Source organism: Macrobrachium rosenbergii, chromosome 52 (assembly GCF_040412425.1).
Source record: "Macrobrachium rosenbergii isolate ZJJX-2024 chromosome 52, ASM4041242v1, whole genome shotgun sequence".
NCBI classification, from domain to species: Eukaryota; Metazoa; Arthropoda; class Malacostraca; order Decapoda; family Palaemonidae; genus Macrobrachium; species Macrobrachium rosenbergii.
This window is the reverse complement of record NC_089792.1, coordinates 27,331,278-27,348,116: the sequence shown is the minus strand read 5'-3', so window position 1 is coordinate 27,348,116 and position 16,839 is coordinate 27,331,278. Positions and strand designations below refer to the sequence as shown.

At 35.8% G+C, this 16,839-nt stretch overlaps 1 protein-coding gene across 1 annotated transcript in view; it reads left to right on the top strand.

Moving 5' to 3' along the window:
- The first annotated feature begins 2,104 nt into the window (after positions 1-2,104).
- LOC136833910 (bridge-like lipid transfer protein family member 1) overlaps positions 2,105-16,839 on the top strand; it is a 34,246-nt gene continuing 19,511 nt past the window's right edge. The window contains exons 1-4 of the mRNA XM_067096199.1: positions 2,105-2,368; positions 7,208-7,354; positions 8,272-8,418; positions 13,260-13,424. Coding sequence (XP_066952300.1) covers positions 2,105-2,368; positions 7,208-7,354; positions 8,272-8,418; positions 13,260-13,424 — 723 coding nt within the window. The remainder of the gene's footprint in view (positions 2,369-7,207; positions 7,355-8,271; positions 8,419-13,259; positions 13,425-16,839) is intronic.

The window sequence follows — 16,839 nt, the reverse complement described above, 5'->3', positions numbered from 1 at the left end:
ACAACTGGCTTGGCTTACAACGTTCCAAGTTTAAGACGCTCTTCAGATATGTATATTTATCAAAAATTATTTCCCAGATTAAAAGGCATGTTCCAGGTTAACGATGCTGATCCAAAATATGGCTCCAAAACGGCAGAATGGTAAAAATTTGGAGATGTTTTAATGAAAAACACAATAAAAATGCAGGTTATGTCATTTTTGAAGACACCCAAAGGATTAAAAGTAAGGTTCTTACGATTTTTTATGATACTGATCGGAACAGAAGAAATATTGATCCAAAATGGCAGAATGGTCAAAATTTGGAGGTTTTTTTTATGAAAAATAATAAAAATGCAGTATATGTCGTTTTCAAGAAATCCAAAGGATTAAAAGTAAGATTTTCTACGATTTTTTATATTTCGGACGACACTGATCTGAACAGAAGAAATATGGATCCAAAATGGCAGAATGGTCAAAATTTGGAGGTTTTTATGAAAAACTCAATAAAAATGCAGGATATGTTGTTATCAAGAAACCCAAGGATTAAAAGGAAGGTTTTCGTATGATTTTCGACAATATTTTGGAAGACGCCAGTCCGACACCGATCTGAACGGAAGAAGTAAAATTTACATTCATAGGGCAATATTCATTTACTCATTTTTCTTTTATTTTCATGACCAAATACATTTTTTAGATAAAAAATTTATTTACTAATTTTCAGATAATAATATTAAGGTAACCACAGCAAAATATCAGTAAAATTTTAAATTAAAATCTTGCGAAATCACAAAACAGCCTACTGATGTGAACAACTCGGTTCAATCTCTCTCTCTCTCTCTCTCTCTCTCTCTCTCTCAGTACTGTACATACATATCTTTTAATGAAATATGAATTACTGTATCATAAACATACGATATGAATTACTGTATTATAAACATAAAACTCCAGGAAGTTCACGACACCATCATCCACTGCTGCCTATGCCCGGTGCAAAATTTAAAATATTTTCAGTATTGTTGTATCAGTACTGCATCGTAATCTCTGAAACCATCGGAACTGCTAACCCCATCACAAACTCAGTTTATCATAAAATTAAACATCGTAAAAGGGGAAATACCTGTATGATGTAGAGGTAAGGTTCATTTCAAAACTATAAATACTGTACTGTATTTAAAGTTTTATTTTTTTTTAACACTTACCTCTCCATTACATATACAGTTTGCCCTCCCTACTTCCCCACATTCACAGTGGACAGAATTAGACTGACTGGCTATGAGTGTTTGTACCTATTGGTTCTCTGGTTGGGGAAGTAGATGGATAGAAGACTGATATTCATAAAAACAGAGTGTTCTGGTTTTTTTGTTTCAGTCTGTCGAACAACCACTGATGCGGAAGTATAAGCTATATAATGGAGAGTTAAGTATTTAAAAAATAAATCTTGTTAAGTATTGATATTTTACTAAGTATCCTCCTTCTAGTCCCTCTAATTAGTATGCATACATATGTATGCTTGTTTAGGAATTTCTCACTTGGAATTGGTGGTGGCTCTGCTATATTACAGTAGGATTTTTATGTTTTAACAACTTGTAAGCTCAGATGAAAGGGAGTTTGTATTTTATGGAAAATTTAGCTCTGTAGGAGTACCATTTACAATACCATGTCCCTTGCGCGCCACTTTGTTAATGGTACCTAAAGTTCTTTGCAGCTTCAGTAGGTCTATGTCCCAGCTGTACTGTTTTCCTCATAAACTTGACCTTGCTCCAATTTCACTTCTCATTTAAATAATTCTTCACAAGAGTTGTATGAGAATCTAGAAATGTGACTCAGCAATCTGTGTAAACAGTTTTTATAATAATAATGGTGGAAAATAAGAATAGTGTTAAATTAAATACGTTATATTTTTTAAAATACTGCATGCATCATTTGGTGGTGGAAAAACAAACCAAGTGATTCTATAAGTTTTGAATTATTCAATGGCTGTACTGTTTGTAATGGTAAATATTTCCTATTTTCTATATTGACTTGTAGTGAGCTTAATATTACTTGTGACTTTTATTAATGATGATCTTTTTAGCTAACATTAATGAAAAAAATCTTTATGAATATTTGTTTTGCATTTTCAGACATGTCTCACTGTGACCATCGTGTATGGCTGGAACTAAATGGACCTGAGCTTCATATATATAACCGTTCACAGTTATATGGCCGACTTGAGAAGCTTTTTGGCTTAGAACAGCAAGTCTTAGGCAGCAACAATGGAAAAGTATCTACTGGCAAGAATGATGAAGAAATTGAACAAGAGAAAGTGGGAACAAATCAGACACGAGACATGACTTTTTGGCAAGACTGGAGAGATCTTATTCCTGTCATCAAAATAGATTTAAATATGGTAAGTTCTCTCAGATTTAGATATGCTGCTAAGTTCTCTCTCTGTAATTTATGACTAATCTGAACATTGTTCACTGCAGCCCCATTACCCACATGTTGCCTTGTTTCTGCATAGGAAATCCCAGTTGCATGAACCTGTTGTATTAAGAAAGAGGACATCCCTACTGTGCATGCCTATACCCTCTTGATACTGCACATTACACTCATTCTGTTGTTTGACTTTGCAGCACTCACATCTCCTTGTTACTTACCCTTTTATCTTTTAAGATGATTTTTACTTTTGTTCCAAGCTTCTTCACCGAAAACCTAAAGCTGCTGCAGAGACTTTAAGCAGATATCAGCTCCACCTCATGGATGAAGAATCTGATTAGGGTTGTGAAAAGTCCATGACACAACAACTTTTGTCTGCCTTTTATGGAACTCACAGGTTCTGCAAAGGCTGGGGTGCTTGACTAAGGCTAGCCAAATTCTACCAGGTACTGGGTCTTAGATCAGCTCAACTGAGAGATTCGTGCATGAGAACAAGCGATGGCTGTTCGACAATTGTGGGTACTTTGAGGCAGCCACCTGGTGGACAATTGCAAGCCATTGGACCTCTCTTAAGCTAGACATGTGGTCATCTTCTTGGATAGAACCTTGGTACTCCTCGAGATGATCTGTTGATTTTGTTTTTTTCTGTGAGTAGCTTCTCATTGACAATGTTGATCAATTAAAAAAGGAGGCTTTTTGGATTCAGTCAATTGGGGAATGCTTATTTTCAAATCCCAGCTCATCCTTCATTAAAAAAGTACAGTCATTCCATACTGAGAGGATTTGTCATATTTGGGCAGTGTATTGGGCTTTACAAGTCACTTTATGGACTTGTGGGTTGGTATACTCTTTTTGTGAGTAGCTGGATGACTGGCTTGTTGTGGCATCTGCAGGTGACCATCCACTCATAAGTTCTCCTAGTATTTAGCTCTGCTCGCAAAGATGTGTTAGTATTTGATAGGTCACTGAGTTTCCTTGAAAAAGTTTGATTTTGGATTTGTTCATTGCATCTACAGTTTCCAGCATTACAGCTTGATATCTTTCCTGCTTTAACAACAAAGGAGATTCTCCAAGATCTGCAGTGGTGGCAGGATTGATGAATCTGTTAGTAAGAGTCCTAGTTGTGCTAGTGCCAGAGATGATACTACCCTTAGGTACTCATTACCTGGCTCTCCAAGCCTCTTGCATTTGGTTAGAAGACAAAGGCAACTGCATAGACTGTTTGGAGACAAAAGTAATCTTTTTTGGACTAAGGGCTTTTACAGGGCACATTTTACCCATGATAGTGGGGTTCATATCAGACCACTTGATAATGGTAGCCTGCCCAAGGAATCAGGGCATAACAAGATTGGAATGTTTACATTGTATTGCAGTCTCTGTCTTCAGTTTGGCAGAAAAACACAAGGTTCAGCTTGTCCCAAAATTCATTCATAGGGAGTAATATATTGAGACAGACTCCCTCAGCAGAACCAGCTGAATGTTCCCTTGATCTTGACATGTATCAGCTGCTCTGGCAGTTGTGAGGAACAACACTATTCAGCTTGTTTGCAACAAACCTCAAAAGCAAGTTTCCAAATTATCACTCTGCCATTTTCAACCCTGCAGCCCAGAAATTAGATGACTTTATGCACCCCTTGGAGAGCCTTAAAGTTACACTTTTTTTTTACCTTTCAGGTTATTGAGGGCCATGTGGACTTGAGTCATCTTTCCATGATCCTAATTGCTTTGTATTGGGCCCTAAAAGGTTGAGGAACCATTTGTTTTTTCTTGTGAGTACTCAAGGACTCTTTCCAAGGGATAAGCCTTTCTGGAGATTTCATTAAAATATGGGCATACTCAATCTTCACACTTAGAGGTTATCTAGCAAGACTCCTTCTGCAGTGATTTTGAGCAGAAGCGGCCAGAGCCATAACAAGACCCAGAGCTTCTGCAATCAATCTGTACCATTAAATTTCGAAGACCTTATGTGATGCAAAATAAGGTGTAATTTTTGGCTATTGAGGGCCTCAATAATAAATTTTTATTATTGAGGCCTAGATATTGTCTTCAGTAGATTTGGAAAGACTGTACCTCTATAATCTATGAAGCTACCTAACTGTGAACTTTCATTGGTGTGAATAATTCTTAACAAGATCTGTATATTAACTTTGAGATTAGGCCTCCTTGATAACCTGTTCAGCAGAATCACGCACTCTTAAGATTTGGAACCAGTTGGTCTTGCCTTCACCCCTTACTTGATGGCTAAGATGTAGACTGCAAGGTCACTCCTCCATTTACAATTCGCCTCTCATATTTGAGTAGGAGTAGTGAAAATAACTACCTCTGAGTGTTCAGGTCAGTTCCCCTGTATTTGCAAAAAACAAAGAAATTCTGAAAGAATAATTACAGGTTGTTTTTATCCAAAGATGGAATCAAGAAATAGTTTACCATAAATGCTGTTGTCTTCCAGCTTATTGGCATTACAAGAACATTTCAGAGGAAGAAGCCACTTATGTCAAAGTTTGGCACTTGAAATCAGGATATTGGCCACTTTTTTAAAAATCAATTTGGATCTTCTTTTGGTTTTAATGACTATTACCAGGAGATATCAGAGAACTTTTGCTTCTGTTTATGCAGGCACTTACCCTTTGGTGTATAGGTTCCTTTTCCTTAGATCCAGTCATTATGGAAGGTCAGGTTATTCCATTTTGTGGGAACATAGGGTTAGGGGAATCATCCTCATCCATATCGTGATCATTCTTTTGTCATCCTGCTTAGTGTAGCTATTCTGTGGATTTTTGTTTCTATAACCTGTAGCTGTGGTGAGTGTACATTTTCTCCTCATATATGGTATGAACAATAATTTTTCAGGTTTTCTTAAGGAATCCCAGTCCAGTCTGAATTCATATTTTCCTCCGGAGTTATGAATTTTTAATCAGTCATCTTTCCAGATGCTCCAAAGAACATAACTATAAAATTTAATTTAAAACTTATAACATTTCAGTTTATGAGACAAAGTGTGATATCCTAGTTTTTTGCCTGTGTATTACTTCAGTATATTTACCATTATTTTCAGTGTGTTTTACCCTTGACACTAAATGCACATACTGTAGATTTTTCTGAGCTATTAGTTTTTATCCAGGCCTAGGCCTTTTATGATCTTTGAATTTTATACCTTTACAGTTTGTTTATGGTTGTATTGATAGATGGTTATTTGATGCATATGTTTTAAATGGGGGATATGATGTAATGGGTTTGTATTGAAAAATATAATTTTATATAAGTAACTTACCAAGTAACTACATTCCTACTTGTCACGGCAGCTTAAGTTTTAAATTTTGCAGTAGAGCCCTATTGTTTTGGTGTAGGTAACCACCCCACCCACTTTCGGGGAAGAATAGGTACAACCAGGCTCAGGAGCTCAATTTGTTCCTGCCACTCATGGACTGAACATCGGTTGTTGGGTAGCTTTTGTTTTGGTTTGACTTTCACCGGTTGGTTGCAGGCATCGCTGACTTTTGGTGAAGTACACTGTTTATTTTGGTAGTGCTGATCTATTTTAGCCTAGCTAGTTTCCCGATTGTGACTGAAACATGTCAGATTCTAGTGCTCATAGTATTAGATATTGCAGCAAGGGCTGCAGGACTGGATTGACATCTGCTAAATATGACACGCTTACAATTTGTAGTTCTTGCAGAGGACAGACTTGTTCTTCTGACCTTAATTGCGATGAGTGCAGGGAATGGGATGAGGGGAGATGGAAAAATTTGAATTCTCATTTAGTGAGACTGCAAAGAGATATAGAATGAAAGGCGGCTGCAAAAAGCTGAAGTTAGGTTGTCTCATTCTCCTGACGTACCTTTCCCTTCAACACCTGTGACGGCCTTTTCCCCTATTCCAAGTCCTCTTACTCTACCATTAACTCGTTACATGGCTCCCAACCTTCCAAGCCCAGTGTCTAGCCAGCCGCAAAGCCCAGGTAGATTAGAAAATTAACGTTCTAGTGGATACCGTAACCCAGCTTGGGGCTTCGGTTAGGGTCCTGATGGACCAAATGAGTGCTCGTAGTGTTGGTACAAGTGTTGTGTCAGTGGAGGAGGTGGCTACCCGCCCCACCGACGCTCCTAGACAAAGATCCCTGCCAAACTCCCCTAACCCTGGGAGGCAAACTGGAAGTCCAGGGGAGGTCGGTTGGGTTTGCCCCCGTGTAGTTGCCCCCTCAACCGAGCCTGTTCTGTGTTCCCAGGACTCGGCAGACAGCCGCTGGAAAGGCATCCATGTGGATGTGCACGCCTTATCATCAAGTGACTCCCATTCTGACTCGTGCAGGAGACGAAGTTGGCATTTTCCCGAGTCTTCCAGACCATTAAAAAGGTCTGCAGCCCCAGAGTGCGCTCCTCCGCCTTCTAGTAAGCATTCCAGAGTGGGTGTGGTATGCATCCCCACGAATACGGGGGGCAGCTGGGGATGTGCAAGAGCTGGGTTGTACTATTCTTCCCCGAAAGTGGGCGGGGTCAGTTACCTAAACCAAAGAAGTAGAGCACTACCGTGAAATTTAAAACTTAAACTACCATGAAAAGTAGGAACTAATAGCAATGTAGTTACTTGGTAAGTATATATAAAACTTTATTTTATTATAAAAATGTCATTTTGGTTTTAAAAAGAATTAAGTTACAGAAAATGATATTGAATATTATGGTTTTGTCCACTGAGAAGTTTCATGATTTTAAGTATCAAACAGAAAAATTTTTTGTAAAATGAATTTTGGTTTTTTAAAACAGCATTAAGATTTTTAGTGTTAACAAGTAATGTATGAATTTTTTCATTTTAGGCTAGATTTGTGTTTGGTAATCGTTTAGTGGCATCAACATTATTGCTTACAACTGACAAAGCTGAGTGTATTTACACCACAAAGCCAGCTGCGTGCTCACTTGACCACTTCATGCATGTTGTCACATCAAAGGCTGAGAACCTAAGGGTATGTTGTAGATATTTTATTATTTTTGTGTGTACGTATTTTACTTTTGCCAGATATAAAAAATTATCCATCTAAGATTTAATACTTTCTGTATATTTTTTGCAATTATATAATTGTATAGGTTTTGGATGAAGCTCCTTTTGGTTTTGTTAAAGAACTGAATTTTTGCTTAGAGACTGACAGCATTATGAGGAGCAGCTTAATAGCATTCCAATACTTGTCTATTGCATAATATTACTCAGTATGTCATGCAACAGAACCAAGAAGTTTGGGCACTAGCCCAGAGTCCTGATCTGACTGGGTAGGACTGATAACTGTTTGTTCCTTTTTAAGCTATTGCAATGACCTGCTGTGACAAATCTGACATTTCATTCATCTCTTTAACCTTTCGGGGAATGTTAATTCCATATGAATAGTTTTCATTTACTGAATAATAATAATTATAATAATAATAATAATATGGAAAATCTGTGAATAGGCAAATTTTCCGCAAATTATTTGTTGTTCCACAGAAAAATTCGCGAATAGGTGAATCCACAAATCCTGAACCACAAATAGTCAGAGGTTAACTATGATGTGATGATCATTGGTCATAAGAAAAGAATGTTTTATACGGAACTGAGTGAAAATGAACAGCCAAAATAATCTAGACCAAAAATATTTTAGAGATTATGTTGGGAACAAAGTTACCCACTGGAAGACAAATGAAGAATGAGTTGGATATCAGCAGGGCTACCAGACCTTCAGTGTCACCCATGCAATACTCACTCGTGGGAGGATGGTGCTCTTCTTCTGCTTCCTTTGGAGGGTTTCCTTGGCATATGAAATGGCACCATTAAGTTAAGGGTTAGCTGTTAAACAGTTTTTCAAAATATAGAATTTTACATTATGGTAACAAAGTGTATTTGATCCTACAGGTTATTCTAGCTCCAAGCCCCAAGTACACAGGCGTTTCAGATGAACCACCACGTTACATGGGTGAAGGATTTGTTGTGATGTCTTCAAGTGTCGTTCAGCTGTATTACTACATGGATGAACCAGGTCTTGTTCCAGAACATCCACAGGTGAGTTGTATATGAAGTAATTTAAGAATTATTTTCCTGATCGTTCACAATATATTTATATTGCAAACAAAGCCATTATTAATATTAGCCGACATTTTTAGTTGTCACAAATCCCATACACTTCATTTCTCATGGATCGTGTGCTCCTGGGAGATAGGAGTTGAACTTGAATCCAACCTGTTGACAAGCTCTGGAATCCTAGATTTAAGTAATTTTATTTTTTATCATTTTAGTATTTAAGCATGTTTCCTTGTAATTAGCTAACAAGCATTCCTATTTTATCATCTCCACTTCCACTCATGCATTTAGTGAACTGGGGAATCATGAGGCATCATTAACTTTTCCAGGTGTAGACTTTGTCACTGGTGGCTTGTTTTCTTGCGCCACCATATTCAAAATTTCACCTAGGAAAAGTGTTGTGAGCACAGTCTACTTGGTTTCACTGGAAAATGCTACATTCATTAAGACACCATAATGTTTCAATTTCTTCAGTGTTATTTGATGTTTAATTCTAGTCCTTGGTAAGATAACAGTTACTGAGTGTTGTACTTGTTTTGTTGTTGAATTAGTGCATGTTGATTTACTGCTTACTTTTTTTCAGCTTATTTTGTGCTCAGTAGATGAGGGCTATATTAACAAGTTGATAAGCGTTACCCAAGTTTTATATTATTAAAATTTCTGTGTGGCTTCGGTAACTTTGTCAGCATATTCACTGTTAGAATTTTTGCCAATGTCATCTTGGTTAGCATCTCTTTGCTTCAAATTGACTAAAACTCTTCATGTAAAGCATAGACACTACATTCAGTAGTAGAACTGTATTATTTCAGATGCATCACACTTGCTTTTGAATTTCAAGTATGTATTATATTTCCTGGCTTTGGAGTATTATATTTCCTGGCTTTGGAGATGCTGTTTTTCCCTAGAATAATTCTTGGAAATTTACCACATGTCCTATAGGCTAAAAGTTACATTTTTCTGATGCCTGTCCTAACTTTAGAGAAAGGTTATCTTTACTGGACATTAATCAAAATGCCTGTGACCTTTGGATAAAGTTTATAGATTGTACTTAGTTAAAGTAGTAAATAAATAAACACCACAGAACACAAAAAAATATGCAAGGTCACAAAGATTCATTCTGTTTCTCAACATCAGTGTATGAATCAGCCATTACTATCGATATTCTTTTGATGGTTATCCTATCTCCCTCTCTCAGATGTGTTTGTTTTTACAAGCCTCAAGGAACAAACATGAAGATACATAATAAAATTTTGTTAAACATGTAAAATAATTGAAATAATGATAACATTTTTGATGAGAATAATAAAATACAGAATATTTGTTATCTTGGAACTATACCATCAGTAGACAAACACTGACAGCCAGAAGGACACAATTTGTCATTTTGAGGTTTACAGACTCTCCTCTACTTGTGAATTTTCAAGTTACAAACTTTCAGAGATATGAACAACAGTGATCTTAAATTAAAATTTGTTTGGAGTGCTCCATCTACCACACTAAGTTCAAATTTTGTATTGCACGCCTCTGCTTAGTTACAATTTTGCCGCTACCCATGCCAAACAGCACCGTAGCTGATGCCAATATGCCGTCCTAGACTCTCAAACCTATGCAAGTGGTAAGACATCCTCTCTTGCGCTCTGATTTATTCTTGTGATTGTATAGTGAAATATCAAGCCCATCCTTTTTCTGTTGTGGCTAATGGAAAGGATAAAGCAAGTGAAGGTAGTGGCAGTGATAAAGAGTAGCCAGCTATCTCAGTGGAAACAAAAGCAACAATTATAAAGAAATTAGAAAGTGGTGAAAAAATGGTTGAGGTAGCACCCATTTATAATATGAATCGCTTAACTATTTGCACAATCTTTTAAAAACAAAGGACGAATAATGGAACACATAAGAAGTGCTGTGCCAGTGCAGTCAATAATTATAACTAAGAGAAGGGGGAGAGTGATAAAAGAAATGGAAAAATTTTTGAGTGTCTGGATGAAACACCACTTAGCCTCATGCTGATTCAGGAAAAGGCTAAAACCCTTATCAATGACATGAAGGCTAAGGTTGGCAAAAGCACTGCGTGGTGAAACATTTGCTGCAAGTCATGGGTGGTTTCTTCACTTCGAAAAATGCACTAACTTGCATCACGTGTCTTTTACTGGTGAGGCAGTAAGCGCTGGCAAAGCAGCAGATGAAAAATTTCCTGAGACGCTCAAGGAAATCATTGATAATGAAGGTTATACCCCTCAGCAAGTTTTTAATATTAATGAGGCAGGTCTGTTCTGGAAGAAAATTCCAGAAAAAGCATACATCAGCCATGAAGAGAAGATAATGCGAGGATTTAAGGCGATGAAGGATAGGCTTATTTGTAAACAAAAAGTTGCACTTTTAAAGAAAGTCCCTAAAGCATATGATAAGTTTAGAACATTAATTTTTCCCAGCTATATACATACTTAACAGAGGCGCCGATAATGATTTTCAGCGCCGATAAGCCCCAAAATTCGTAGAAAAGGCGCACTGATTTTCGGTTAGCGGTAATTTTCAGTTATCATCACACCCTTAGAACGGAACCCCTGCTGATAACCGGGGACTGCCTGTATTTACGACTAAGCCTTGGCTTGTTGCATCCAATAGTAGAAGTGAGTTGCCCTTCATTTGTCAGTGGATAGATTTTTTCTTCATTATCCTCAACTTTACTATCTTTCATGATGATATCCTGTAGAATAAGGTTAGTTAACCCTTTAACGCCGACTGGACGTATTTTACGTTGAAAAAAGTTGTCTGTCGGGTGCCGAGTGGATGTAAAATACGTCGACTACAAAAGTTTTTTAAATATTCGCGGAAAAATACTTATAGGCCTCGTTCACGGATCACGCTGTTGTTTTGTGTACAAGCGTGACCCAGCTGCACATGCGCGAATTTCTTTCTTATCCCAAAAGAAAGCATCAGCTAACTCTGCTGAAAATCTCAGAATTTCTTTAGTCACTTTGTCGTAATTTTTGCACCGTTTTCTGTTAGCCTTTACATAAAGTTTTATATATGAAAATGTGTGCAATTTCATGTAGAATACAACAGAAAATAACTCATGGTTGTAGCGTTTATCAATTTTGACATATTTTCATATAAAGCACGATAAGTGCCAAAATTTCAACCTTCGGTCAACTTTGACTCGACCGATATGGTTGAAAAATGCAATTGTAAGCAAAAACCCTTACATGCTAGTAACATTCAATCATTTACCTTCATTTTGCAACAAACAAGAAGTTTCTAGCACAATATTTTGATTTATGGTGTGAATTTTTGAAAAAAATATTTTTTTATGTCGTCCGCGTGTTACGAATTCATGCATCATTTTGTGATAATATTTTCTCTGTGTTGCTTTGATCGTTTTACAATTGGTTATATACCAAAATCATCGCAATTTAGTGTACAATACAACGAAAAAAAAAGTCATTAGCTTTACAGTAACTGTTTTGATCACAGTGGGATTTGTATACAATTATATATGAAATTTATTTTGCGCTGTCATATATTCCAATATTTATATATGATAATATTTTTTTTTTATTTCTGATGGTTGCATACTAAACTTCAGGCATTGAGAAAAAAAGGAGCCAAAAATGAACTCTTAATCTTAAAAACTAAGCGTGCTGTGATTTTTTGAAAAAAACTTTCTTTCCGCTTCGGCGCTAACTCCCAAACCCCGCCGGCATACGGCAGACACTTTTGTAAATAGAGGCTCGGCGTTTAAGGGTTAATGCTGTTTACTGCAATATTTGGTAAGTATGGCCAACTAGTAAATTTTTTGCAGAGTTCTATTTGGACTTGCAGTCCCAGACCTCATATAATGTCTTTTGCTGGCTTGTGAACATAAAGTATAACTCCATTCTCACGTACAGTCTTGGGTTACTTTGCTGATCTCAGTACTGTAAGCCTTGAGTTGGATCTTTAGTTCCAGTCAGCCAAATTAAAAGACTTTTCAACAGGTTATTCCACCCACCTGAATTACAACTTGGGCAAATTTAAACAGCAAGTTTATCGTGAAACAAGTGTAGTTTTTGGACGGTTCTTATTTTATAAGTGGATAGGTGTAATTTACATTACTATCATGCCTCCCAATCTTACTGATTGTTTACAGCTATAGCTTAGACTACAAGAGAAGTGAGGCCCCAACATGCATGGAACTAAATCAGTGCAGCTTTCATGGAAGTAGACGAGATTTAAAGTGTTTAGGAACTATGAAGCCTTGAATAGGCTAATGTAAATGATGAATTCATATTGGAAGGTTTGTTCTGGAAAATATTCTTTTTTGATACACAGCGAATGCTTAGAATTTTCAATACCAGAGTATTGCCATAGTGCTTAGCACAAAGTTATTGATTATTACCAGCCCCTAAAGAGAGGAGGAAACTGTTACCTCACCAGCCTTACCTTACCACAGTAAATTCTACATTTCGTCATAATAGGCATAACAAAAGTTCAGTTTGTACATATATTGTGGGTTGATTACTTTGCAATTTTGCAATAGTTCTTTGTAAACAGTGCACTATGACAAATATTCAGTAGAACAGTGCTTTTATTATGGGATTGTGTAGTAGTTCCCATATATAAAGACCTCAGGTTTTTTATGTTAGGAAAAATAAAAATTACTTTAAAAATTTGTAATTTTTCAGTGTTTTATATGTAAAAGATTAGATATATATTTATATTTGTAAAGGAAGTCAAACATTTCAATTGGAAGAGAAATCTTAGGACTCAAAGAAATATCAATGAAAGTGTGGTTAGGAAAACTTTTGTGTAAATCATGTCATTTATCAAGATCCTGAACTTTCCAGACAATGCGTCTTCCCAATGGAGATGAAGTAAATGCATCTCCTCCTGTGTGGGGTTTAGATATCAAGTGCGAGAAAGGTACAAACTTATGCTATGGACCCTGGGCTGATCGCCAGAGAGAGCAGCTTTTTAGCTTTTTCTTCCCACAAGACTATCAGACTATGCAGGTGAGGAAAGCTTATAAATTTTTGCCTTCTATGTATCTGTACATGTTGTGTCCAAACATTTCACATTAATGATGAATGTAAACTAATTTACCATTATATCAGGCATTTGCCAGTTAAATAACTGTAGTATTATGAAACAAATAAAACTTGTATTTGAAATAATGCTCTCTCTCATTTGAAGTTTGTATGGGTCTTAACTAAAATTCTAAATCTCTGTATTATCTTATTAAGTACATACTATACCTTTACAAGAACCTCTTGTTTGTCCCAGTGGAATAGACTAAATCTTGAAATTGTTCCTTCTTTCACTTTTATCATTTCCTTGTTCAGAATTTTGTCTGTTTTCCTTGTTGCTCTAATGTAGATCATTGCTGGAAGACATCTTTTTGGCCTATCTTCTCAAACCACTCATAGTAGAGAATTTCTGCTCTATCTCTTACTTTAATGCTTGTGACCACTGAAATATTACTCTTCACAAAATGTGAGCATACAAATTCTTTTGAGGGGCTATGATGCCGCACTACTAAACTATAGATCTTATTCTTGTACTACAGATCTGTAAAATAATTTAAGTGAGACTAAAATTAAATTTTGAATCGCCATGCACCAGTGCTTTTGGGTTTTTATTTTTCTCATAAACTGTTTTCATATAGCTGTGTATTGGTATTGGTCTCTTTTTGTTTGGTTGATTTTTTCTTTATTACAAATGCCTCCCTTTATTTTATCTTTCTCTTGTATTGTGTAATTGCATTATATTTTTTGCATTTTGCATGAGCTTGTTTGAGCAACATAATGGCCAGTATAGCCTGTTTCATATAAAAATATGTACACTGGGAATAATAATAACGGTATTGATAATGTCTGTTGAAAAACTTCTCTCAAAGCAGTATCATTGAAAATTTAGCCTGTTTCAGAAACATCAGTATGGGGTATTTTCTGTTTCCCTATTACAGTAAACCCCCCATATTCGTGGTCTCACTATTCGCGGACTCACGTATTCGCGGATTTCTCTGTGGAATGTATATACCCATTATTCACGGAAAATTTGCCCATTTGCGGTATTTTTCACTGAGAAATATCCACTAATTACTGTATTTTCATATCATTTTCAGGACTAAATGCACTTTTTGTGATAAAACTATTAAAATACTCAGGTATAAGCATTTTTAGAGTTTTTTTGTGTTTAAACTATAAAACAGGCAGTTCTAAGTGTTTTGAGAGGGGTTTAAGTATTCGTGGATTTTAGCTGTTCGGAGGGGGTTGTTGTTCGCATCCCCGCGAATACAGGGGCTGTGTACTGTACTTTTCATTCGTCTGGTCTGGGGATGTAGGAATTCTCTGATTTTTATTGATAAGTGTATTGACAATCTCATATATTTTGTGGTCATCTACGCATGGTTACAAGAAAGCAGGTACACGTTCACAGTCTCTTATCCAAAATCCTCGGGTCAAGCTGTATTTCGGTTTCTAGATTTTTTCGGATTTTGAAACGGAAGGCTCGTAAATACACAAGCACATTTCATTTCCAACAATAACATTCTGTAAAGCTAAAAAATATGCACTATGAAAAAGAATTGTAATTTGTGTATACACTCATGTATCATCTGATCTCATGTATCATGTGATCCTTAAAATTTTGCCCCAAAACATGACTTCTTCACATATGATATTGTGTATAGTGAGAAATGCAATTTCACTATATTACAGTAGGATATGCTTAATGTGCAGGTTTCCTTTATGGTGGATTATACTAGGCTAGGCTTCCTCTACCTGCCTTGGTTTCGGTAGATTTCATCAACAAGGCTTAAGTAAGTTAGCTTTTAACTAAATAAGTCTAGGAGCAAAAGTTCAGTAGGTTTAGACTTGGGGCTTGTGTAAGAATTCATTACTATTTCTTACGACTAAGAACCACTTGCTACTGCATGCAAAACACTGGAATAAATGACAGCAAGTATTCACATAAAGAACTGAATAGAGAAACAGCTGTTTGTCATTACTAGTTACCGTAACTAACACATTTATTACAGTTGTCAACTTGTTAAAAACTTGCTTATTTTCAGTGTAATTCCAGAAATAAAAATAAAATATACTTTTATTCACCTGTATTGCTAATATACTATGTTCTGTTAAAACGTATTATTAATTCTAAATTACGCTGTAAGTTGTCTAAATCACTAACTCTTTTGAGATCTGACATTACACTACATATGATACTTCAACAATTATTATCATTACACAGAACATATATATAGTGAACCCTCAGATTACGCAGGGGATCGCACCCCCCTGCAAATACTTGAAACCCTCTAAAAACACTTAGAACTGCCCATTTTGATAGTTTAAACACAAGAAAAACCCTGTAAAATGTTACACTTGAGTATTTTAATAGATTTATCAAAAAAAGTGCATTTATTCATGAAAATTATATGAAAATACAGTAATTAGTGAATATTTCTCTGAAAAAAATACCATGAATGGTATGAATTTTTCCGTGAATATATATATATATATATATATATATATATATATATATATCTATATATATATATATATATATATATATATATATATATATTTAATATTAAGCCCTTTGGAGAATTCAGATCCCCAAACCAGGAAGACTTAATGTGTTTCAATGATTGTATCAGTCATCATCTGTAGCTTATGTTTTCTTTGAAGAGCTGTTCCCATTTTCTCTCTCTCTCACTCTCTCAACAAACAATCTACTAACTAATCTAGGAATAATAGTAAATCCGTGTCAATAAGAATACTGTTTATTCATAAGTCTAAAATGGTAAATGAATTAAAATAAAATGGTGTAATGGGTAAGGATAAGCCTGAACCTTGAAATTAGCAAGATACAAGAAAGACCAACCCTTGCACAAACATAGTGCCTCCAATAGTGACTAACTAAGTCTCCACAACATATACAGGCAAGTCAGACATGTTTAACATGACTGAAGTCATGGTTACTGTCAAAGTTGCCTTTAATTTGTGACCTTTAGTTGTACATGTGAGGAACAAAAAAGGTCACTTTTAAAACATGCACAGAAAAAAAATATGGTTGTGAGATTTCTCCCATGTTACTGATTAAAAAAAATACATCAGATCAATGCAAGAAATAAAATGGCAAATATAAATAAAAAATGAAATATTAAAAACACAGTTGGCATAAAAATCATAAATGGAAATAAAAAGAAGTATCCAATGTATAAGCCATGTGTAAAAAGAACAGTACAGGTTAAACACAAGAAACATGATAAAGTCCATCCAGGCTTTGAAAACAAAAACTTAGCTCACCTCACTGGCAGCTCAAAAGCGCATGAAGAAAAACAGGTCTTTCACCAAAAGCGATTAGCACCCAAATAGTTAACCTGTACTCAAAATGTAAAATCTACACTTCATTTGTTCCATC